The following is a 24,939-nucleotide window of genomic DNA, read 5'->3' as shown; positions in this document are numbered from 1 at the left end:
ACGTGTAAAAAATTCAATCGAGCGTCATCTATAATGAGTAAATATAAAAATCGATTGTCTAGTCGTGTGGTCCATGCAAAGGTATTTAGATTTCCTCTTAACTCATCGTATCTTTTAATTAAATATTGAACTTGAGTGTGAAATTCATCTTAATAAAATGCATACCCAAATTGGCATACATTTCCATGGTAGTCTATAATGCATTTAGTCTGTGATCGATCTCACACCTCCGGCCCTATCACATCGCTGCAAAGGGTAAATCTATATTTAAGTGGCTCGAAGCTCCTTGTAATTACATTTTTATGTTGTCGAGGGTTCAGACTAATGCCTTTTACAAATGCGAATATAATAGACAGCCTTCGGATCCCGAGATATCTTTTTCAGAGGCTTTTTATTGTGGACCACTGATAAAGAAGTTGCTTGAGAATGGAATGAGGGTCTGTATTATGAGGTTTGTTAGGACTTTTGGTGTGTCGTTGCTTTCAGAGAAAAATTATAATAACATAGGAATGAATACAAAATATGCTTCGAATCAAGGATCTAAAAAGTAATCAAATCGACGTCTTTTTAAGGAACAAAAATAAGAACGTAAAAAACAGACACTGAATAAAATGGGATGCAAAAATCTTATCTTACACAATTTATTGTATCACTTTTGAAAACATGATCGTTCTTTCAGCGATTGGTTTACCTATGTAGGTAGGTAACTTTAATTTAAACATCTATTTTTGACGAAGAACGGCCTGTTCTAAGTTTTTCAGTTGGAACAATGTACGCAAATTACGTTCTTATGTAAATAGCCCAGATTTTCATCTTTATCGGGAGCATCTAAATCCATGCTTTCAGACAGAGCTGACGTTGGGTAATGTAAGGGCAAGTACACGTAAACAACGGCGAAAAGACCATAATTCCTGCTAATCCAAACAGTCTGGGACTTTTTCTATCAATCCGTAGGGTTGGCACGGTGCAAAAATTACGAAAAATAGTTGCCAAAGGCTATCCTTTCCGGTAAACAAACTCTGTGTATGTTCAACAGGTAATAAAACGGAGAAATTCTTCTTACAACATAAGGACTAAAATTCTGGCTTTTGTAAAATAACTTGCCTTACTTGACAATATTATTTATCAATGACTTATTAAACATTTTCCATCACTCTCTTCTCTTATGCAATACAATAAGCAAAAACATATCACCTCTTGAACATCATTAAGATAAGGTAGATACCTACTTTAAAGTCAAAACCATAGCAACTGATTTGAAACATTTCCACTTCAATTCACCAAAAACACTGTGTTGACTGCACCCATAAGTTTACATAAGAATCAGTGCTTTCATTACCGTACAGTCCGTATGTAATCCTAACCATGGCGATGGTTGATCAGACCGCAGAATAATTACATTTATTATATTTAACCACACCATTGCCAGCCCTGCGAAGGAAACCTTACGATAGTGTCTCGTCGCGGTAACGTCACGGCCCAGTTTATGTAACCGTAGCTTCGTTTGTCCCGGCTGTCAGTTTATCGCTCAGTGTGACTTGACCCTTTGGACGCTTAATCCTGTTTTGAGTGATAAAAATAAGATTAAGTAATTTATTAGCGAGATAAAACGGGTGATAACGGCTTTTGGAGTCGCAAAACTTGATTATAGTTTCAGATTTTTGATTTCCATATTTCAGACTCTTGAACTCATTGCGATTATGAAAGTCTTACATTTCAATAAATCACTGCAAGCTAATGTTGTATAAGTGCTTTGTGTAGTTGAAGATTATACCTACATAATATAAGGATAAGATAAGATACATGTAGGTTTGGAATTTTAGTAAGCCTTACAAATAGAGGCAAAAAGGGTTTACAATTTCCCGAGTTGCTTCTTAGAACTGTTGCTAAACAAAGATTCGTACTTTTATGTAAGTGCCTAAATAAAAAGTACAATTGCAATCAAGAACTTTTAATCGTTATCGCTTTATTGATTGACTAGCTTTTGCCCGCGACTTCGTCCGCGTAGAAGTCGAAAATGTTCTCATAGGATTTATAAATTGTTTTTTACATTATTAACTAAATTTTTGATTACAAAATACATTAACCTCGTAAGACCGAAGAGTAAATTTTGTCGACTTCTAAGTATCGCCGAATGTGCTTTCAGAAGAACGAATAATTTGTAGTAGTAAACGCCGAGCACTTCGAGTAAAAAAATTTCTATGTTAGAGATTTTCTTTTGCATTCATCTTTTCAGGGGCTCTATATAATAGTGCATAGAGCTTATTTTAGGTGAAAAATAATAAAAAAATATTTTCTCTTAAAAGAACATTCGGTATTACAGATTTTAAAAAGTAAAAGTAAATAAATTGTATTTTATACTTTAAAGTGAAACGTAAATGTAACCTTCTTAATAAATTAATACTACATAAAGATACAATAATGATATTAATAAATGTAACTGAAAAGGTACAACGGTTTTAATTTTATTTAATGTTTCATAATTAGTGCTTTTAAAAGTACTATCGGTTTTATAACATACACTAATGATAGGTTAAAATGTATAAGAAGTAAAGTGAATATTCATGTTAATTATAATATTTACTAAACTAAAAATCAGAACGTTCTCATGGTAAATTTTCTCAATCATATCATAATTTTAATAGTCCAATACTCAATCCCATCTCAATAGAAAAAATATACAAAAATAAAACTTTCACCATCAAGACCGAATGTTCCTTGCAAAGAACTATTATTTTCAAACGAAAGAAAATCTTACAAAACTACTTCAAATTGAGAAAAATATTTTTTTTGCTTGTTTAGCAGTATTTTAACTTAAATTATACTGGTCAGTTTTGCAATTAAACTACGTTTACGTGAAGAAAAAAAAATAATCGCACATCACGTCTTCTCGGACGAACCACCTTGTCAAAGAAAAATGACAATTTGACAGTGACATTTTGTTTTTTTTATAATAATAAGTTCGGATACCTGATTTTGAATACTTTAAGCCATAGACTATCATTCTTTTTTTTCGATAGGCGCGAATTTTTGAACTTAAATTTATCGCTAAAGTTTTAGTTCCTCTGAAGGCACATCCGGCGATACTTCGAAATCACCTCCGAAAATGTCTCGGCGTTACTGACTACAAAGTTTCAGTTCCTTCTGAGGCACATCCGGGCTTACGAGGTTAAAGAATTGTTCGTATTCATATTATGCGCGTATTGCATAAAAATCAACACCCGTAACTAGCAAACTTGTGGCGTAAGAACCTCTAATTCCACATGTCGAAACATCTTTACGTACACCACATTAATTAGTATAATTAGTACAGTAAAGTGATCAATAGGCATTGTTTCTCCGTATTCTAAACCGGCTGGAGCGGCCAAATTGTTTCTAGTCTGCTGGCTCCTTCTGCGAGCAACATGTGTGCCGAAGCATGGAACCCTGCCTGAAGGGTCAACTAAACTGGAATTCATGTGGTTCCAAAATTGACGTATTGTGAAATTGGGTTTATGAAAATTGATTTGTAATGCAAATAAGAGCAAATAGCTTAAGCTGAGATCGCTCTCAGTGGAACATACTTTTATTGGGTCTTTTATTCTTTGATAAACTTCCTCTACTTTTCTTGTGCCTACAAAATAATTTTATAGGCGTGAAAATTCTTAATACACGTATTGAATTTTTTTAATTGTCGCTATACTCGTAGGACTTATGAAATAGTTATGGGATTTTAGAATTACTGCGTAATCAACAAGTGATCCAATTTTTCATAACATCTGGCATAATATTAACGATGCAATGTTTTCGGAACATGTGAGCGGTATGATTAATTTACTATAATTATACCTACTAGTGCTAATTATTACAGTAATCATTTAATAAGTTTTGTTATTGAATGTATTGACAAAAACCCAAACATTTTATTTTTAAACTCCGTATCGCCCGAACATGCATGTTCGTTGCACGAAGGAAGTGTAATGCATCATAGACTTTGGACGGCACCTTGACGTGTTTTGTAACCCCAGGTCGTAACATATTACCAATCTTTTATCTTATGTCACTCTCAGGAATCGAATGCATTTTTATTTCTTCTTACATAAACTATATAGGTAGAATTATTTTATTTGCTTTCACTTGGTAATTTTCCGTGAATGGTTAAGTGAACTAGGGCGTTATAGTGAGTATACATCAAACGTCGTCACTAGTGAGCGCGTCAAAAAAATCTATGAAGATTTTAATTCTTTAAAGTATCCGCTTTACGCAGTCGCTAGTGAAGACGTTTGATGTAAACTCACAAGTCACACTAAGCCCCCTAGACATGACGTCATGGATGGCGTGTGGGTGGAAGTTTCTAGAAACACGATTAGGTGACCTTAGTGAAAAAATGGTAATGAACTTTTCTACAACGTGGTTTGTGCGTTCTGACTTTTCCAATTCTCCATAAGTTATTATTAGAATAACAACATTCTTATCTAGGTGTGTGTTCTGATAAAGTCCTTCTACTTTAATCGTATGAATTAACTATCTAATATTGGTTGCCATTATCGATTTGCTTTTGTTATTTGTAAGAAGTAAACATGCCCTAAAAGAGCGTTTTAGAATGAAGAACTGATTGTCACTCATTAAGTAAGTGTTTACTGCCACAAGGCAGAAAATCTATTGTCCTCATCAACAATAAATTCCCAGGGGTAGGTCAGGTCACTCGGCCGTTTTATCACACAATGCATTCGACTGAACCATATCAGTGCATGTCATTATTTAATTAACTCATAAATAAACATTCCAGAGCAATGGTATTAAGTTCAGTAGGCGTTTTGACGGCGCGCACCGAGCACGCTTCCGATGCAAATCGAGGTCACGATCAATGACGCTTACTCAGACTCACGAATATTTCTGATTATTACGAAACCACGCCGTCAGCGGAACGATTACCTCATGTCGTCTACCTCTATTATTAGATAACCACGCAAGCCGGCTTCCATTCACGCCTAGTGACCATCTAACTGTTCAGCAGCACGAACGCGTCGCAGCCGCAATGGCACAAAACATCGCGGTCGTCTTCTACTTCGTGGCTGCAATTTACACCACTACCAGCTACAGAATACTGGGCATATTCCCATCGCTGGACCGGAACAACTACCTCACCTACAAAAGTCTATTCTTCGAACTCGCCAACAGAAACCACGATGTCACCCTCGTCAGCCACTTCAGTCAACCAGACGCACCGGCAACCTACAAAGAAGTGTTACTCAGTGAAAATACGTTAGTGTACAAGGGATTGTCTTACGAATCAGTGATCGTGAACGAAGTGAGTCGAGTGCCCTTCGAGACTCTGGTTGCAACTAAAGCCGGCAACGACGACTGCAAGACTCTTATGAACAATCACTACGTGCTCCACATGATAAGGACTCGGCCTCGATTCGACGTGATAGTAGTGGAATCGTATAACAGTGACTGTGCTCTGGCGTTGGCCGCGAATTTGAGTGCACCATATATCGCTTTCAGTTCCCAACCGATTCAGCCATGGCAGTACAACAGGCTGGGCATCGGTTTCAATTCCGCGTATGTAACCCAAGCCGGGCTCCCTTACGGCAAAGAGCCTTGGTTCTTCGACCGGCTGAAGAGTTATGTGTTGTATCACGTAACGAACTGGGTGTACTACGTCGGTTCACAGGTGACCGATCATGTGTACCTGTACAAATACCTTGGGGACAGTTTGCCTTCTCTTGAGAGCATAGCCTCCAACGCTAGCTTGATGTTTGTAAACACACACCCATCGATATTCGGAGGTGTTGCCAGGCCAGATAACGTTATTGATATTGGAGGAATACACGTTAGGCCACCGAAAGTTATACCGACGGTAAGTAATGTGTCAGCTTCTGAGTTAAGAAATGATGTCACATATTTTTTTTACTTGTAGTTTCACGAATATATTACAGAACCGTAGGTGGGTATAGATAAGGAATGTTCTAAAATGTGCGAGAATGAAGCCAAATGGATAGATAATACCTACAAGTAGCCATACAATCGCATCAAAAACAAAAACAAGTTTGACCTTGGGAGGACGGCTGATATTAAATTAGAATGATGAACCTACCTACGTCACAATGACCTCAGTCAGTTTAGGTCATCGTTTCGTAGCTTGCTTCATTGTTTTTATTTGTTCTCCCCAAGGTTATGGGATGTTATCGTTGGTTTACTAATACAACCAATACCATCAATTTGCGATGGTATTCCTAAAATAAACTCGTTAATTGAGTTATTTAGAAGAATGTGGATTGTCTGACTCTGATAATATAACGCGCATAATTAGAATAACATAATGAGCTAGGTTATTTTGTAAGTTTTAGTTTTTTGATCGTCTAACAATTCTATAAAACAATATGTGGTTAAAAGTAAAAAAATATGAAAGAGCGTAGTTAGTAGGACTAGTGTAGGGAGACTCATGTATTGTCCATGTAGGTAGGTGATAACAATCATAATATTATTTTAAGACTGTACACTGATAGTGACTTGTTTATTTGCATTGTTTGCGCAAGCAAGAAGCTTGACATCTACTGCAGCATTATAATCTTGATTTACTTGAACGTACCTACTAATATTGCAATAGTGATTATTGCAGCTCTACTTTAAAGACGCAATACACGAGTACCTACAAGTTGCTAGAGAATAAAATTTGAATAAAAAGTTAAAACTTACAACTTATTTATCTTCTTATTTACATTTAAATTAACAATATTGATACCTAAAAGCAACTTAAGATTTTAAAAACTTTTGCGTAAAGGATGTAGCGACTCTACAAATTGTTTTTTTTTTTGACTCTACATTATTGAAATCAATCAAATATGTTTATCTACCCTAATAACTGGTAGAATACCTTATACTAAGCATTTCAAAATTATCTTAAATCCCCATTTCATTTAACGCCTCCAACACTTCCTTTCCGAAACTAACTGCTTGCTCATTTCAGGAAATCGAAAGGTTCATAAACGAGGCAGAACATGGCGTTATTTACGTCAATTTGGGCTCCACAGTGAAAGACTCCACGCTACCCAAGGATAAACTACAGGAGATGTTATCAGCGTTCAGCAAACTGCCTCTAAGGGTGCTCTGGAAATGGGACGGCGGCAGTTTGGAGCTGCCGAGGAACGTTATGACGATGAGGTGGTTCCCTCAATACGATATTTTAAGTAAGTACTCATTAAACTATAGAGTGAACGTGAACGGTGAATAAAGTGTTCAAAGTGAAAACAAAATTGCGGGGTTTTGCATTGGATAAGGCGTTAATTAGATTGTAGAGGAGCATTCTATGCAGATCTGGCTTTAGATAAATTCTGCACTCAAATGCATACATGGGATAAAGTAATAGTTAGTGAAAAGATAACTTATGTGTAATATAAGCGATGCATTTCTTTTGTGGCTCGTTTTTATCTTTGGCAAATGATTTGGCAATAACATCTGACAGCAATATGCTCTACATATGTATAATAAAATTAATCTAATTATGTAATTAAAAACGTAGGGTCCATTCAAATTTAATTATAATTAATTTCGGAAAATCGTTCAATTTTTTGACCATGACTATACTTAAGGCAAAGTAGCTAATTAAAGCCAATTAAACCCATAATATTTAATTAAGTATTAATTAATTAACGAAAGTATCTACGTATTAAAGGCAAACCAATTAAACCCATATTATAGTATTACTTAATGAACGAATTAAGCAAGTAAAGCAAATTAAACCCATATTATTTAAATGAATGAGCCCTACCTTTTAATTGATAAATATGCATCCACGTAAAGAAGAATAGTCCGTCTTTCAAACTGTCCTTCACCAATTTACATAATTAATTTTATTAGTTTTTTTTTAAATTCAAACCTTGCTTATTCCAGAACACGACAACGTGAAAGTGTTCATCTCCCACACTGGTATACTCAGCACGATAGAAGCCGTCGACGCTGGAATACCAGTGGTGGCCATCCCACTCTTCGGAGACCAGTACGGTAACGCAGCGGTTCTGCAGGATGCTGGAATCGCCTCCATCGTGTCGTACCAGGACCTGAAGAAGAACTACCTTTTGGACGCTATAAATGAAGTTTTAGACCCCACGTAAGTGTTCTCGTAAAAATTTTATTGTTACATACAAATGTTTATACATTCCCAATAAGTATAAGTAAATGAGAAGTTATTTAAATGAATAATAAGCACTTGAAAGAAGTCAATATAGAGCTATTTTTGTGACATGTTTTACGACAAATACGACGGTTAGTGACGAGAGGCCTTCAAATATAATTATTTATTTATTTATATTATTATTTATTATTATAACTTATTTTGTATCTTGCTTATTTTTCACGAGAATTTCGGAATCAGAAATACGTGAGAAAAACTGAATCTTTATGATTATTTTATTATCACAGGGGCTATTTTGATCGCGGTAATGGAAATCTCCCAAAGAAAGGCAATAATATGGAAAAAAATTAAGACTGTGTAAAATAATAATACTGTGTGAATAACCGCTAAAAATGCAAGGTTTTACCTGGGTATTATGTTTCTCGAGAATTTTGTATCACAAAACTTATCTACCTACGCTGCCTTACTTTGTTTTTACGAAATGACGTAAGCAATGTGCAATAAAATGTAGTAGGTGTTATGAGACTTACCTATAATGTCTTTAGTCCATTCACACATCCAAACAAAATAGCCGATTTTATAAACTTATTTAACCCCTTGAACATAGTACATATTTACCCACATAAATATTAATTTTGCACTGTGCTCTACAATTTCAAAAGCTCTACCAAATTCTGTATTAACTCAAGTCTAGAGATATTTAATGTAAAATCTTTATTTCCAGATTCCAACAACGCGCCAAACAAGTATCCAGAATCTGGCATGATCGCACAATATCTCCACTAGAAAACGCCATCTACTGGACGGAGTACGTAGCTCGTTACCGCGGCGCGCCAAACCTTAGGACGCCATCTGCCGACCTTCCGCTGTACCAGCAACTACAGCTGGATGTACTAGCTTTCATAGCCTTGGTACTTTACATCCTGTGCTATGTTTTTTACAAAATTTTATCAGTACTTTGTTGCTGTTGTTGTCAAAATGAACAAGAAATTCAAACTAGTTCGGAGGAGAGGAGATCTAAGAGGGTGAAATTTGAGTGATATGTAGGTACTTAATAATAATAAGACTAATTTATTTACACGTCTTGTGTTTCTTTTTGACCCCGAATTCATATTCAAGCGATAAGGCCGACATTGGTTTCATATTTCAATAGAATGCTATACCTACCTATCTATGCCATACAGAAAGCATACCTACAATTAAAATAGAGGTAGAGACGACATTTACGACAAATGTAACCTTGTGTCTGAGTGGGTACTTCTTACGTAAGTACGAAACGGCGATGAATGGCCGTACGTAGTAGCTGTGGTAGTAGCCTAGAATCCTCTTTTTATCAGGACAGGACAACAACTTGGAAAGGGAACATACTTTTAAAAAGCTGCGAATTAAACCAATTAAACCAAGAATAGGAATCTGCTTTTGGATCGTATCGTTTTATTTTTAAGAATCTAACTGATTGTCGGAGAATACTTTTAGCACTAAGTCCACCTTTTGTACATTTTATTTGTGCAATAAAGTTTTTATAAGTGACAAAAGCCCAACGGTGTTGTTATTTAAGAAAGAAAGAAAGAAATAGAATTTATTGAACACAGTAAGCACAAATATAAACAATAACAACACAAAACGAATATATATAAAAAAATAGTGGGCCACTGTGTCAATAGGCTCCCTCCCGCTCAGCATTTATCCTGACATGCTGGTGAGGGCATGTCAAGAAGCTGGTCTTCCGCGAGAGCCCTTGTTGTGGCTTCGCGCATTTGAGCTGTTAGGCAATCAAGTTATCATCATTTTATTTAGGGAACTCTTTATGTCTGACTTTTTAATAACTTAAAAAAATTGAAAATTGCCTAAGGGTGAAATAGAGCCCACGAAATCATAATACCTATTTATGCAAAAAAATATAAAAATGTTACGTCTGGAAATTTTTCATAGGATTAAAATTATTTTGAGTGAAATACTTACTTAATAATAATACATTTGAAGATTTTCGAAATAATTGAAGGAGGCTCGTTACAATGGACGAAGTGGACTTAGAAAATTAACAACGATCGTTTGTTTACCTACTGTGCCATAGCATTGACCTTGACCTGTAAACCCACCTTGTTTACACATTTACCTACACGCGCGGGGGATTGATTAGTTTGAGGTACCTACCTAATTGTTTCCATCTCAAAAACTTCTTTCTTGCAAATGGTAACAGCAAATTGCAACTTGCAGTATTTCAGTAATATAAAACCATTACGTTCCTAAAACAGACAAGAGACATGACGATCAGAAAGTGGATTTACTTACTAACTCTGATTCAATCAAAATTGTATGAGAAAACGATACAAACGTAGCAAATATTCATGTTGACGCCGTAGAAACTACGATTGCCTGATAAAATTAGTAACAACCGCAAGTGATATCATACACGTTGTCAGTCGCTCGCGCACCGCGGACCGCCTCACACGAGCGGCAACATGAAGCTCCCAGCGACCATCATGACAATACTAACCACAATATTCATCAATGAAGTCACACCCTTAAACATACTAGGAGTTTTCCCGTACCAAGGCAGAAGTCACTTCTTCGTGTTCGAACCCTATCTACGAGAATTAGCAGCACGAGGACACAATGTCACGGTCATTACACACTTCCCACAGAAAACTCCCGTCAAGAACTACCAAGATATTAGTCTTGTCGGAACATCTATTCAAGTGGAAGGGCTTATACCCGTCGAAAAGTCGTATTTTACCTTATTCATGATTGGAGTGTACCTGATTGGTACCGGTACAGACAACTGCAAAGCGTTGTTGGCCAACGACAACGTCCAAAAACTGTGGAAATCTGAAGCTAAATTTGATGTGGTTCTAGTGGAACAATTTAACAGTGATTGCTCTTTAGGTTTGGCACACAAACTGGGAGCTCCCGTGATCGGGCTCACCTCGCATACTTTGATGCCGTGGCAATTGAATAGATTTGGGGTGGAGTTCAACCCATCGTATGTGTCCACGCAGTTCCTGAGTGGTGGAACAAAGCCGTCTCTATTCGAACGCATTGAGAGAGTTATAGTGTACAATATCTTTAATACCGCATTCAAGTATGCGAGCCAAAGGACAGATGAGAGCACATTGCGGGAGTACTTCGATGGTGTACCGCCCCTCGAGGAACTGGCCCAGAATATTAGGGTCCAACTCGTGTATACCCACCACACCTTGTCTGGAGTAAACTTGTATCCCCCAAAAATAGTGGAGGTCAACGGATACCATGTGGCTAAGCCAAAGCCACTGCCTGAGGTATGTACTAAAATAATAAAATAATGGACAAAACTGTCATTTTCGCTTACTTAAAAACTATATAATTTTCTACATTATCCGGTATTAGGTAACATTTAATTTTATTTCTTGGAAAAGCGACGAAGAGGCAGACAGTAGACACACTTGATTAAATAGTTAATTACTAAAAATATTTCAAGAAGTCAATGACGTAAGACGACAATAAATGTGCATAATAATGCCAAGTCCTAAGTTTCATTATAAATAAATAATAGGTACTTGAGTAGGTAGGCGGGTCTACTTAGGCCCAGAACAGACGGTGAAACGCAACTGCAACGAAACTGCAACTTTCTGATGAATGAAACTGAAACTGAAAGTTTCAAACTGGTCGCGTCATGTGTGGTCTCTCAACGGACGCTATGGCAGAAACTTAGATGCAACTCAAAAGTAACTAGCAGTTGCAGTTTCGTTGCAGTTGCGTTTCACCGTCTATTCTGGGCCTTAATGGTAAACTACCATAGAAAACAAGGAAGTATCCTCGTTAGTTTAATGTTTCTCGTACATCATTAATAATCATGTACACAATTAATTAAGTACACATGGTGGGGTGGCGAATAATCAAGGCCATACTTTGTTATCGTTTCCCTCTATCATCACTCCTAGTAGGTACAGTCAGTTTTACAAATGATGCTTTTCAACTTCAAGGATCATCATCATCATGATCGGTTACAGTTAGCTTCCACTACTTACAGGATTCTCCTTACTTCGTTTTGGAGAATTTGGCCTACACTCCCATGAATCTATACTCTATCTATATTAATATTATAAATGCGAAAGTAACTCTGTCTGTCACGCCTAAACCACTGAACCGATTTCGATTACATTTGGCATAGAAGAGATAGTTTGACGGGACGCAACTCATATTTTTTGCAGATTTTAATGTAGATGAGCCATCTAGTGTCTTATTTTATTTTTAGAATCGTAGACTACGCTTTGCTATTATTATTCTATTCAACACGTCATGGCCACAATGACTGGCCATAAATAGTGTGTAAAACATATTCTTAATGGCAAAAATGTCGACGATGACTATGACTTGTGAGTTTCTTTTGCATCTAAGTACTTATTCCAAAGATGATGCTGATAACGGCATCACAACAAATAAATTCACAATCTATCTATCACGGGATTTGGCAACAAAACACTTTTCACCTTAGTGATAATTTATAGTGATAAATGCAACAGAATGCATCGCAACATTTGTGATGATGGTGTCAGTTACTGATATCTCTTATCAACATTTGTTTCAAAAAGATACATAAGTACCTACTTAGCTCTTTTCGATGAAAGAATATTGATATTTATCTATGACATTGCTAAAATGAGTACTTATGTAGGTATTATTTTATGTACATCTTGTTTCCACTGAATTTGAATCTTCAAAAGCAGTTCTATAACTAGGTGCATAAAATATGTATATTATGTTTAATTAAAGAAATATCGGTACCTAAGTTACATGTTGGTATTTATTATGACGGAATTAATTCTAGACCAAGCCGTTAATCATTTGAAAGCGCATAAATAGTAGATAGATAATGTTATCTTGAAATATGTGCTGTACATACAAATAGAGGTTCCGAGACGTTTAATAAGTATAACCCCTTTATCTCACTGTAATAAATTGAATCTTACTTTATACAAACAGATAAAGTAGACTTTATGCTATTGACATTGAAGAATTCATTTAATAATATCTATTTGTATAATTGAATTTCAGAAATTGCAGAAATTCATAGATGAAGCAGAACATGGCGTCATCTACGTAAGCTTTGGATCCATGTTGAAAGCTGCATCGACGCCAAGGGACAAACTGGAAGCGATCACCAAAGCTCTCTCTCAGCTCCCACAGAGAGTGATCTTCAAGTGGGAAGAGAAGACTCTACCAGGAGACTATAAGAATATTTACATTTCTGACTGGCTGCCACAGAATGATATTTTTGGTGAGTTTTCGATAGTCTTTTTGTCATTTACTTATTCACATTCACCTTTCGCCTTGTGCCTATTTACACTCGTAAATAAATAGTTGGTAACAGACACCAGTTACAGATACAGATGACTGTTACCAATGGTTGTCACTCAAATCAAGCTCTTAGCCAATAGGATGAAATTTCATCTGAATTCTGAAGTAACAGTTGTTACTATGTTTATTAAATGTAGTTTAGTATGTTACGTGACCACGCTCTGTGTTAAAAATAGATGATAGTACTAAAATACCCATAATATTTTTAACCTTCAGAAAAAAAACATATTTAGACCTATGGAAGCCATAAATATATCTAACTGGTTAACTCCTAATCATCATAAAACGCACGAAGATCTGATGTCCAAAGTTCAAAATCATAGCACCTTGATGATTATGAATGACAACAAAATAAGCCTCCTTGTTTAACGTTACCGGTAAAATCTGTTTATTAACTATCATAGATAAGAATGACTAGCCAACTACTAAAAATAACGTGCTTTATTAAATTACCTTAAATAATTAAATTACCTAAAGTAAGGCCAACTAGCAGCGATACAAAAGGTCGATTCGACTGTCGAACTGACAATCTATTCTGTCTCTTCCTATCTTGTGTATTTGTCGTAATGTCTCGTTCTCCCGCCAAAATATGTCAAAGTCAAACCCTTAGGCTGGGTTGCACCATCTTACTTTAACTTTGACAAACGTCAAAAATCTGTCAAATTCCATACAAAAAGCACCGGTTATCGTCATAGTTACCGTTAAAGATAGGTGGTGCATCCCACCCCTACTATTCCAAATGACCATGACATTGGGTTTGTTTACATTTGGTATCGCTTCTCGTTGGCCGTACTTTAGTCAGCAAAAAGTCTTAGATAAAGTGCAGACAGACAGACTAGAAATCTTATCAGTATAATGTTACACCACTCAATGATATTGATAAGGATACGTGAACAAATAAAGGTATCTACGTACGCGTTATAATAACAAATAAGTAGCTGTTATAAATTACTACAGCGACTTCGTACGCGTGGATCCCGTGTACCCCCTTATGGAGTTTAGTAAAATCCGTTCTTAGTGAGCACCTAAGTACGTTCTAAAAGGAACCCCCATACAAAATTTGAGTCTCCTAGGACTTGTAGTTTCTGAGATTTCGTTTTGAGTGAGTCAGTCAGTCAATCAGTCACTGACTTTTCGCTTTTATAAATATAGATTAAACCTACCTACGCTTATCTAAAGAATGCAGATACACGATACCTCGTACATTTCAACACCTAATCGCTTTCGAACACAGAATCATATTTCTTTTCAGACCAACTGTGAACTAATGTCATCTGAAATCGACCTAAGTACCTATAAAATATGTATGTAATATCTATCTACTCCATGATAACAATGGTCTTCTTCACTATTTTTTTATGAAACAGATGCATTTAATTATTTACATTAGCTAACTACCTCAAGTAATTTACTCTGCAACAGGCAATTAGTACTGTTTGCTGTTACTTCAACATAAATCATGTCTTTTACATAATGATAACCTTTTACATTATTATTAACTTAAACAAACATGTAAATGTTGTTTTGTGTCGCTGAATAAAATATTTCATTTTCATTTATAAATATAAAATGAAGATTTTCTTATCATTGTCTACTTTAAACATACGATTCCATGCATTATTTTGTTACTTTATTAAAGCATTTAATCAACGTTTAAGACATTTATTTCTCAAAACAGAAACATAATAAAGTAATAGCAGTATCTTCATGACTTGTTATCTGTTGCTGTGTAAATAAATAAATAAATATTATGCAGCCTATTGCAAAAATATGCGTCTTATAAAAACTCATAAGATCTGCGAGTTACGTTTCGTAGACGTACGTATCCGTAGTTTAATGTTATGTATAAAGAATTATAATGGCTACGACCATTGCGGTAGAACCAATATAATTCTAAACACATGTAAGACGCTACGACTACGACGCTACATTTAAATGCAATATACAATATTATTCGTTACCACTTCCCAATGTTTAACTAGTGAGATTATAACATCGTTACTACCATATTGCATTCGAAACTTTTTGTAGAACCTGAAGCAAATGCCATTATTACGGATTTCGTAATTTTTTGTAGTAGAGGAACTACGAAAAGCGCTCTACAACATGTAGAGCGGCGTAGACCCTTTATAAAAACTAACATAACTTAAAGTATGTTATAATTGAATATTGAGCAAAGTAGGTACTTAATTTTAAACTACATGTCTACTGCCCACATTCAACCAATTTTTCCCATATTTCCAGCTCACCCAAATGTAGTCGCGTTCTACTCCCACTGCGGTCTACTCGGGACTACGGAGGCTATCTACCACGGCGTCCCAATAGTGGGCATGCCGATCTTCGGAGACCAGCCCTCAAACGCAGCTGCGATGGAAGAAGGTGGAATGGGCGTGCAAATTCAAACTACAGAGCTCACTACAGAGAAGCTGCTTGAGAAATTCAAAATCGTTCTGGACCCTCAGTAAGTAATTTTTATGAATAGAACGGTAGTACCAATTAGGTTATAGGTACACTATTCAAACAAGTAAGGCCGAGTTCCCACTATGCCGGACCGGCAGATCTCCCGGTCCGGTAAAATCGCCGGAAGGCCTAGCGGCGGTACAAATTGTATGAAGCTGTTCACATTATCCCGGATCCGGCTTTTTCGCCGAGCCCGGCATTTTTACCGAGCGTTTTGTCGCTACAAAATGCCGGCAAAATCACCGGACCGGAGTAATGTGAACGAGTTGAGGCCCACCCTGCCGCGCCCGTGCTTCCCGCCCCCGCCCCGCCCGTGCTCCCCGCACTTCATTCGGCTCGGATTTCGGATCCGGTGATCCGGTGTAATGTGAACACTCTTGTCCGGTGTCCGGTTTCCGGCAGAAATGCCGGTCCGGCATAGTGGGAACCCGGCCTAACAATGACTCAGAATAATATTTACTTAAATACTTACACACAATTTAAGTTAAGAAAACTTACTTAAGTAAATCAGATGCGATTATTTTCACATTTCCATGTTTCGGTTAGGCACCAACCACCACGTGAATGCTGCAATCTTTCGACTAAGTTTCTAGGTTCAATTCCTAGATACACATACATTCAAAGAATGATTTCGTAAACTACTACCAATACATATTTCCTTTATGAGACTCAAAGGCTCCGTTTTGTATTACATAGATATTAGTATCATAGTAGCCTATAATGTAGAGTAAAAGACTATGTTTTTATTTTTCAGGTTCAGAGCAAACGTGAAACGCCTCTCGAAAGTCTGGCACGACCGGCCATCTTCGCCGATGGACACCGCCATCTACTGGACGGAGTACGTCGCCAGAAACCCTAACTTTACATTTGTACCCCCCACCGTCCACGTCCCCTTCTACCAGTTTTGGTGCTTAGATGTATTAGCTGTATTCATTTTAATTTCTCTCATTAGTTTTTATGTACTAAAATTCTTGTGCTGTCTTGTATGTAGAAGAAAAAGCAAAGAAGTAGTTAAGAATGCTAACACTAAAAAGAAATCTAAGAAAGACAATTAAGATCTGGTAGTAAATAAATAATATAATATGTAAATATTCGATTTTTTTCTAGAAAATTACACTTAACGGTCATTATCGTGGGCACTTTATTATCGTGTCGTGTGAAATTCAAAGTGTGGAAAATCACAAATCTTTAAGCACATCACGACTCTCAAATCATTGCACAATCTCGTGCCTACCGATTCTCTGTCAAAAATGTTAACTTTATTACTTTACTTTATCTATCATCTGGTATGTTTTGAGTCTTGTAAAAATGGTCCAAATATTATGCATCTTATCCTTAGGTTATATTAAAGATTTTTAATAAGAATTATATTTTTATTCTATTTGTCAGCCTCTTTGACTTTGTAAAAACAATTTATTGCATGCAGTTCCCAAAGAGATATCACTCTCAAAAGATATTGTATTATACTACCAAGCTGTCTTGTACTACGCTGCGGAAACAAAATAAATTAGTTTAAGTAAAAAAATGATTCCGGGAAGTTTTTCAATGTCGCACAACACTGATTGATGACAACACTAAAGACTGACAGTTAAAATGTACTTTTTAACGCGCATTCAACCAGTAAACTGCGCAGAGAGCACGCGCAAACGCATACGATGCATTTTAATTTATTGGCATTTATATTGTGGCTACTTGCACTAGCATACACAGCAAACCCAATCAAGATCCTCGGGATTTTCCCGTACGATAGAAAGAGCCACTTCATTGTCTTCAAAGTTCTGCTTCAAGAACTAGCGCGAAGAGGACATGACGTTACTATCATATCACACTTTCCAGAAGAAAACCCACCGAAGAATTACCACGATATCAGCCTATTCATACCAAAAGAAAGCAAAAGTAGACGAAGAAGATCTGCATCTACATTGGAAAGATCATATCTGAACGTTATCAAAGGTGGAATATACTTGACAAGAGGTGGTAATGAGAACTGTAAAGTGCTAGTCGCTAACGAGGAAGTGCAAGGTCTTATTAACAGAACGGAATATTACGATGTTGCGTTAATCGAACAATTTAATAGTGACTGTGCATTGGGACTGGCATACAAACTAAGTGCACCAGTAGTTGGAGTGACCACGCATGTGTTGATGCCATGGCATTATAAAAGGTTTGGGGTCCCTTACAATCCCTCTTATACATCTTTCCGCTTTCTAGAAGGCGGAACGAAGCCAACTCTATATCAAAGAGTTGAACGTGCAGTGTTTGATGTGTATTTCAAGTTGTTATATTATTATATAGCTCAAAGAGCAGATGAAAGGACGTTAGCAGAATACTATGATGATATACCACCGTTGGAAAATTTAGCTCGTGATATAAAGTTTTTGCTGTTAGACCAACACTTTGTTTTGACGGGATCGAGTCTCTATCCACCGAATGTGATAGAAATCGGTGGCTTTCACGTCCCGAAACCCAACAGATTGTCTGGAGTAAGTACAAGTTATTATTATTAATTTTAACTGTTTAGGTACACTACAGCTTATTATTAACATTACTCAAAGTATGTCTACTACCTTTACTAGTTACTATCCTAACTTTAAGCTGAATTAAAATCCAATTCAGTTTAAAGATTAGGCATAAAAAATAGTTCATTTAGGTAAAGTTCCGTTCCGCATCTACCGGTGATGCGTAAAAGGTCAGTTGATGAAATTCATTCTATTTCCCGGAAAAACAATGAAAAGCCTTTAGTAGTAGGTAAACGTTATGTACCTACTTACTTTAATACTCGTAATATGTATAACAAACTCGTAAAAGTAGGTCGGTATCGTTCCATTGAATCAAAAGTGAAACTAAACCCTTTACAACCATAACCGGCAATGTTTTAAGATTATCACTTCTCTTGGAGCGCTCGAGCGTTGGAATGTGTTTAGAAATTTTATAAAACTTGAATTTCAGGACCTAAAAAACTTTGTGGAAGAAGCCGAACATGGCGTGATATACATAAGTTTCGGCACAACCGTGAGACTTTCCTTGATGACCCTACAAAAACTAGAAGCCATTTTAGATGCTATTGAAATATTGCCTCAACGCTTCATTTGGAGATGGAGCAAGGAAGCATCACTGACGATGGAACCGTTCAACCAGCTAGGCCCAAAACATCTAGCATTGTTAGCAGATAAAAATAAAACTTATATCAGAAATTGGCTCCCGCAAGTTGACATTTTGAGTAAGTTTTCCTTTCATCGTGATATTAAATTATTTAGTCCATCTCCACCTTATCAGAAGCAAATATTCCTTACGTTGTCGCGCTGGGCAGACAGAAAGTTTTCCTTCAGGAAAACTTGTAAAAACCTAGGAATGCTAAATGACTAATTGACTTTAAAAATTACAGGTCATCCGAAAGTACTAGCGTTTTTCTCTCACGCTGGTATGGGTGGTACGACTGAAGCCATACATTTTGGAGTGCCCGTTGTGGCAATGCCAATAGCTGGAGATCAGCCAGCAAACGCAGCAGCCATCGAAGAAAGTGGATTCGGAGTACAACAACCAGTCAATGAACTGACTAAAGAGACCTTGATTAGTAATTTTAGAAAAGTTTTGGAGCCTGAGTAAGTAAATTTTTAGGCCAATGAGGACATTTTCGAAAATAGCACATGATTAGAGTACTATAGCTGTTTCATAACACGTTGACTATTATGTACTACAAAGAGAATATTTTTTCAGATTCCGTGAAAAAGTGAAGCTACGCTCAAAGGCTTGGCATGACCGTCCACTCTCTCCCATGGACGCAGCGGTTTACTGGATCGAGTATGCAGCTCGTAATCGGAACTTTACCTTGAGAACACCTGCTGCTGATGTTCCACTCTACCAGTACATCAATCTGGACATTGCTCTGGTCGTGGCAGCATTTGTCACTGGAGTGACTTTGCTGATTATAGCGTTAAGGTTATCCATCAAATCAATGACTAAGAAACCGCTCAGTGATAAGAAAAGAATGTGAAAAACCAATTAAAGAGTCGTTTTAAAAGTATTCATACTACTTTTCAGTCGTACTTTTATTGGCTTTTAGCCAGTTTAACATTATAACAATTAGATACTCGTGTTTATGCATTGCAAATGATTCAGTAGGTCTCGCGCCTTTAAGTTTGCGCAAAGCAATCATTCATCATTTCGTGAATTCTAGTGCTTAGCAACAAGTAGGTAAAGTATCACTAATGTACCTACTAGATTGCAAAATCGTAAATAGGATAAAGGTACTTAGGTATTAATCCTAGTAACAAATAAATAATTATTTATTAACTTCATAAATCGTTTTTTTCCAATATTCCCATTTTTTGTGAATGAGGTATGGGACTCGACTCGACTTGTGATTGTAAGTTTCCAGGCAGCCATCACCGTTTTTAAAATTGTACTTACCTGAAAATATTCGTAATAACAACTTACCTACGAGTACTTGCTCCCTAAAAATACTACCATCTTCGAAAATCATTATTATGCCACACAATTTCAATACATAAATTCATACTGATTTTAATTTTTAATTTTACCGTGCGTGTCTAGCCTTTGTTGTGTCCATGTTGTGTCTAATGTATGCTCAAGTGATGTGGTATTGTATGAAATTCACAATGGCTATTAATTAGAATGCGGTCCAACAACCCAACCTGTCATGTTACGGCCAGCCAGTGCACGTCCGGCCGGTAAGCTGTGCAGACGGGCCGCGAGAGCGCATTTATTTCGCACAATGCGCTATCATTTTTTGACAACACTATGCCTACTCGCATACACCACTAACGCAATCAAAATCCTCGGCGTCTTTCCTTATGATGGCAAAAGCCACTTTATCGTAATCAAAGTCCTGTTGGAAGAACTAGCCAGGAGAGGACACGATGTTACCGTCATATCCCACTTTCCAGACGACAACCCACCAAAGAACTATCACGATGTCAGCCTCTTCATACCAAAAAAAAACAATGACTCTGTAGAAGATGCTGTGAAAATTGAAAGGTCATACTTTGGCGTATTTGAAGTCGGAGTGTACTTAGCGCTAAGCGGCAAAAACGATTGTGAAGTGATGTTAGCAAATAAGGATGTACAAAAACTTGTCAACAGGAAAGATAAATACGATTTGGTGCTAACTGAACAGTTTAATAGTGATTGTTCATTAGGAATAGCGTACAAGTTAGGAGCTCCCGTGGTTGGAATAACCACGCATGTCTTGATGCCATGGCATTACAAAAGATTGGGAATCCCAAACAATCCTTCGTACGTTTCCTTCCATTTTCTGGAAGGGGGAACGAAACCAACTTTATTTCAAAGGGTGGAAAGAGTGTTTTTCGACGCATATTTTAAGACTCTATACTATCTAATAAGTCAGAGATCAAATCAGAATGAATTAGCTAAATACTATGACGACATACCGCCGCTGGAAGACTTGGCTGGGCAGATAAAGTTTTTGCTGCTAAACCATCATTATGTTCTGACTGGGTCGACCTTGTACCCCGCTAATGTGGTCGAAATTGGTGGATTTCATGTCGGCAAACCGAATCCTTTGTCTGGGGTAAGAGTCAATAATTTATATTTATTTAGACTAAATGGAACGTCCTAGGTTAGATAAAGCAAAATGTAGAGGTGTTGTTCTCTAATTAGTTAGAATTGATTCACCTAACTGTGCTTAAAAAAGCTCCTACCAAAATCGACTGAAAAATATAAGATAGTTATCTTACAGAACATTGGCATTAGGTATGTGTAAACAGCTGGATAATTAAAGATTTACTTAAATCTTCTCCTTACTTAACCTACATAAACCACGGATGCCATAATTAACTTATACTTATCTATTGGCTCGCAATTATCTACGATCTTAAACTGCGTTTTTATAGCAATTTTTTATCTTTTCAATAGTAGTACGCAAGTGCACGCGTTTGTTTTAAGTCCGATTCGTACCTAAGTGTTACCTACAATTTATACACTTATGTGTACTAGATTCCTTTCACAACAGGCGAGCTTGAGTCACCGTAAACTGCAATACTCACTAGGTATTATAGGTAAAACGATTACGTAATTTATCTACATATAGGTCTTCTTCTTTTCGTGTCGACAACAAACCTACACAGTGTCAGCCCAAAACTCCGCCACAAGAGTGGCGTTGTCAGTAGCACTCATCAAATCCTCCTGAGTGCAGTTGCTTGGGCACTCAGGGCATGACATCAGGTGCCTCATCGACTGGGGAACAAAACCGCACCTGCACTCCATGTTCAAGCCATCCAAGAATCCCCACCTGGCCAGATTGTCCTTACTACGGCCAACCTGCGTCCGAAGTCTATTTAAAGACTTCCAGGTAAGCCAGGGGAGCTCATGTCCAGGTGGAGGACTCTCAGACATAGGGACAAAAGGGCAGGGGAGATCAGCTCTCTCGCGCCATAACCTGCATCTCTCTTTTGACCGATCGTCATGAAGGAGAGGGGGCACACTTTTTACGAAATTGCTTCGGCTTTTTAGCCTTTGAGGCACAGGGTCGTACATATAGGTTAATAAATAGCTTGGTACCTACTCTACGTTACTACGCGGGCGGATAAAAGCTAGGTCTACGACGCTTACAATAGGTAATAAGACTAATAAGTAACAATTTATAATACTACGGCAGCTAGGGTTTATTTTTAATTTTTCTATCATTTCAGGAATTAAAAAATTTCGTGGAACAAGCGGAACATGGCGTGATATTCCTAAGTTTCGGCACAACAGTGAGCCTTTCTCTTACATCCGTGGAAAAGATACAGGCCATATTAGACACTATTGAAGAGTTGCCCCAAAGATTCATATGGAGATGGGATAAGAAGACGACTCTAGACAAAAAACCATTTAACCAGCTAAGCCAAAAACATTTGGACTTATTGGCAAATAAAAAGAAAATTTACATTGGGAATTGGTTACCTCAAGTTGATATTTTGGGTATGTTTCTAAATATATTTTTCAGAATAATAAGTAAAGCTCTACCAGAGATCCGTTTTCTTGTCTACCAACTGTACCTGTGTGTGTAGTGTTTTCCCAGCAGTAAATAACCGATAAAAGATTCAATGTTTAAATATTCAATCTTAATTGGCTATTAAGCTGTTCTTTTACTGTCGATTTATTAAAATACGAAATCCGTTAGGAAAACTCCTACAAATTGCTTATTTAAAATGTTATTATTAAGATTGAGCAAATCGAATGCTTGACATAAAAGTTAGCATAGCATGAATAAGGCTGGGTTGTACCATCTTATTTTAACTTTGACAAACGTCAGAAATCTGTCAAACTCCATACAAAAACACTGGTTAACTTTATAGTTACGGTCAAAGTTAGCTGGTGCAACTCAACCTAAGACGTGTTGTCATTATGTCTAAAGATATTCAGACAGATCCTCTGTATTGAACAAGGTAATCTGAGTTTTGTCAATAAATTAGGTATACCTAGTTGTTATTTATAATTTTGCTTCAAAGTTATGTTCAAAATTATTATCATCTTAATGGGTAATTTTCAGCCAAATTCATATTAACTGATTACGATTTAACTTACAGGGCATCCAAAAGTATTAGCATTTATCTCCCATGGTGGCATGGGTGGTACAACCGAGGCAATCCACTTTGCAGTGCCGATAGTGGCCATGCCCATAACTGGTGACCAGCCAGCAAATGCTGCGGCCATCGAGGAAAGCGGCTTCGGAGTCCACCAACCAATCAACAGCCTAACTAAAGAGGATCTAGTTGCCAGTCTCAAAAAAGTCTTAAACCCGAAGTAAGTGTTAACATAGTAAAAAAATGTTGAACTTTGACCTCATTTTGCCCTTGTCAACTATCGAAGAATACCCCTTGTAGACGAATATTACTCAACAATCAAAGAACAATACAGTTATAATTAACAAATAAGTAAAGTAACACAAACAAAGAAATAAAAAATTGACCTCTACATTGACATTGAAATGATACACAGTCGAAATTCGGCCAAAGAACAAGAGTGAACAACTGTATAAATAGACATCTTATTAATTGCACTATTGTGCAACACTATGAATAATACTTGTATTACAAAAAGTGTTAAAAAAACTTTTCTATGCAAAAGGGGATATTTTGAACAACAACTTTTTTACGGAACCAACATCGAAAAGTCAAAAAGAACACTTACCAACCAATTCTGGTGGAGAAAATAAGGAACACACTTTAGGATTGGACAGAAATTGGTTAGGAGACAAACGCCTTATTTGCATTACCTTCTTTCTAAAGAACCTTTAATATTTTCACCAGATTCCGTGAACAAGTGAAGCTGCGTTCCAAAGCGTGGCATGACCGTCCAGTGTCTCCTATGAACTCAGCGGTGTACTGGATCGAGTACGCAGCTCGCAATGGAAACTTTACCTTCAGGACCCCTGCAGCCACCGTCCCATTATACCAGTACCTTTATCTAGACACCATGGCGGTGTATGCAGTATTCTTCACTGCAGTCTTTTTGTTATTTAAATCTTTCTGTTGTGCTTCATCCCGTAAGGAGACTAAGAAACCAATGAATAACAAGAAGAAAAAACAAAATTAATAATTCAGCATTAAATTTTTATATGGAATTGATGGTATATCATTCAAGAATCCAAAATACATAAAGTATAATACCGATGGTAATGTTTTCGTGATTAGAGATCAAGTGAAGCAGTATCTAAGGCAATTTCATAACCTTGGGAGAGTACATTCACCCAAAGAACAAAATTCACAGACAGATCATTTGATGTGGTAGGAGTTTATAGGCAATAAAATATCGTTGAGTTGGAAACTAATAACGCGAAATCACAGCTATCTATTTTTAGTCTAGTTTTTTTAAACTGAAACTGAATTGAAAACATTGGTGAACTTAAACTGGTAACTATTTATTAGACTCATGAGTTAGAGGCAAACTAATGGTTAAATAGAAACCCGATTTCTACAAAGCTAAGTAGTTGTTTAGTTCTTGATAGAGCCATGTACCATCGGCAACAGTGTTAACTATCCATTGCCTGTCATGTCGTCTCG

At 36.8% G+C, this 24,939-nt stretch overlaps 4 protein-coding genes and 1 long non-coding RNA gene across 5 annotated transcripts; 4 read left to right on the top strand and 1 right to left on the bottom strand.

The window, feature by feature from the left end:
* Window positions 1–4,654: 4,654 nt before the first annotated feature.
* Window positions 4,655–9,196, top strand: LOC135078067 (UDP-glucosyltransferase 2-like). The gene is made up of 4 exons (XM_063972633.1): window positions 4,655–5,842; window positions 6,953–7,172; window positions 7,876–8,092; window positions 8,841–9,196. Exons 1-4 carry the CDS (start codon window positions 5,018–5,020, stop codon window positions 9,154–9,156), a joined length of 1,578 nt encoding a protein of 525 aa, XP_063828703.1. The 5' UTR covers window positions 4,655–5,017; the 3' UTR covers window positions 9,157–9,196.
* Window positions 7,958–10,545, bottom strand: LOC135078071 (uncharacterized). The gene is made up of 3 exons (XR_010258562.1): window positions 10,452–10,545; window positions 10,271–10,362; window positions 7,958–8,042 (listed from the first exon to the last, which is right to left on the bottom strand). It is a non-coding gene; the product is annotated as an uncharacterized LOC135078071 (long non-coding RNA).
* On the top strand, window positions 10,524–17,278 carry LOC135078069 (UDP-glycosyltransferase UGT5-like). Its single transcript, XM_063972634.1, has 4 exons — window positions 10,524–11,394; window positions 13,151–13,373; window positions 15,698–15,914; window positions 16,668–17,278. Exons 1-4 carry the CDS (start codon window positions 10,579–10,581, stop codon window positions 16,966–16,968), a joined length of 1,557 nt encoding a protein of 518 aa, XP_063828704.1. The 5' UTR covers window positions 10,524–10,578; the 3' UTR covers window positions 16,969–17,278.
* A 290-nt stretch (window positions 17,279–17,568) lies between these two features.
* On the top strand, window positions 17,569–19,915 carry LOC135078309 (UDP-glucosyltransferase 2-like). Its single transcript, XM_063972908.1, has 4 exons — window positions 17,569–18,396; window positions 18,863–19,133; window positions 19,299–19,515; window positions 19,631–19,915. The coding sequence occupies exons 1-4, from the start codon at window positions 17,569–17,571 to the stop codon at window positions 19,905–19,907; spliced, it is 1,593 nt and encodes a 530-aa protein (XP_063828978.1). The 3' UTR covers window positions 19,908–19,915.
* Window positions 19,916–20,592: 677 nt separating this feature from the next.
* On the top strand, window positions 20,593–24,500 carry LOC135078058 (UDP-glucosyltransferase 2-like). The gene is made up of 4 exons (XM_063972621.1): window positions 20,593–21,464; window positions 22,585–22,855; window positions 23,464–23,680; window positions 24,187–24,500. The coding sequence occupies exons 1-4, from the start codon at window positions 20,649–20,651 to the stop codon at window positions 24,470–24,472; spliced, it is 1,590 nt and encodes a 529-aa protein (XP_063828691.1). The 5' UTR covers window positions 20,593–20,648; the 3' UTR covers window positions 24,473–24,500.
* The last annotated feature ends 439 nt before the right edge of the window (window positions 24,501–24,939 follow it).

This window comes from Ostrinia nubilalis, chromosome 14 (assembly GCF_963855985.1).
Source record: "Ostrinia nubilalis chromosome 14, ilOstNubi1.1, whole genome shotgun sequence".
NCBI classification, from domain to species: Eukaryota; Metazoa; Arthropoda; class Insecta; order Lepidoptera; family Crambidae; genus Ostrinia; species Ostrinia nubilalis.
Note: the sequence above shows the minus strand (reverse complement) of the source record. Positions and strands in the feature narration are given on the sequence as shown.

Coding starts and splice junctions, on each gene's coding strand:
- LOC135078067 (XM_063972633.1), top strand. CDS start 5,018: ATGGCACAAAACATCGCGGTCGTCTTCTACTTCGTGGCTGCAATTTAC. Junction 5,843..6,952: donor CACCGAAAGTTATACCGACG/GTAAGTAATGTG, acceptor TGCTCATTTCAG/GAAATCGAAAGGTTCATAAA. Junction 7,173..7,875: donor CCCTCAATACGATATTTTAA/GTAAGTACTCAT, acceptor TGCTTATTCCAG/AACACGACAACGTGAAAGTG.
- LOC135078069 (XM_063972634.1), top strand. CDS start 10,579: ATGAAGCTCCCAGCGACCATCATGACAATACTAACCACAATATTCATC. Junction 11,395..13,150: donor AGCCAAAGCCACTGCCTGAG/GTATGTACTAAA, acceptor ATTGAATTTCAG/AAATTGCAGAAATTCATAGA. Junction 13,374..15,697: donor GCCACAGAATGATATTTTTG/GTGAGTTTTCGA, acceptor CCATATTTCCAG/CTCACCCAAATGTAGTCGCG.
- LOC135078309 (XM_063972908.1), top strand. CDS start 17,569: ATGCATTTTAATTTATTGGCATTTATATTGTGGCTACTTGCACTAGCA. Junction 18,397..18,862: donor AACCCAACAGATTGTCTGGA/GTAAGTACAAGT, acceptor CTTGAATTTCAG/GACCTAAAAAACTTTGTGGA. Junction 19,134..19,298: donor CCCGCAAGTTGACATTTTGA/GTAAGTTTTCCT, acceptor TAAAAATTACAG/GTCATCCGAAAGTACTAGCG.
- LOC135078058 (XM_063972621.1), top strand. CDS start 20,649: ATGCGCTATCATTTTTTGACAACACTATGCCTACTCGCATACACCACT. Junction 22,856..23,463: donor ACCTCAAGTTGATATTTTGG/GTATGTTTCTAA, acceptor TTTAACTTACAG/GGCATCCAAAAGTATTAGCA. Junction 23,681..24,186: donor AAAAAAGTCTTAAACCCGAA/GTAAGTGTTAAC, acceptor TATTTTCACCAG/ATTCCGTGAACAAGTGAAGC.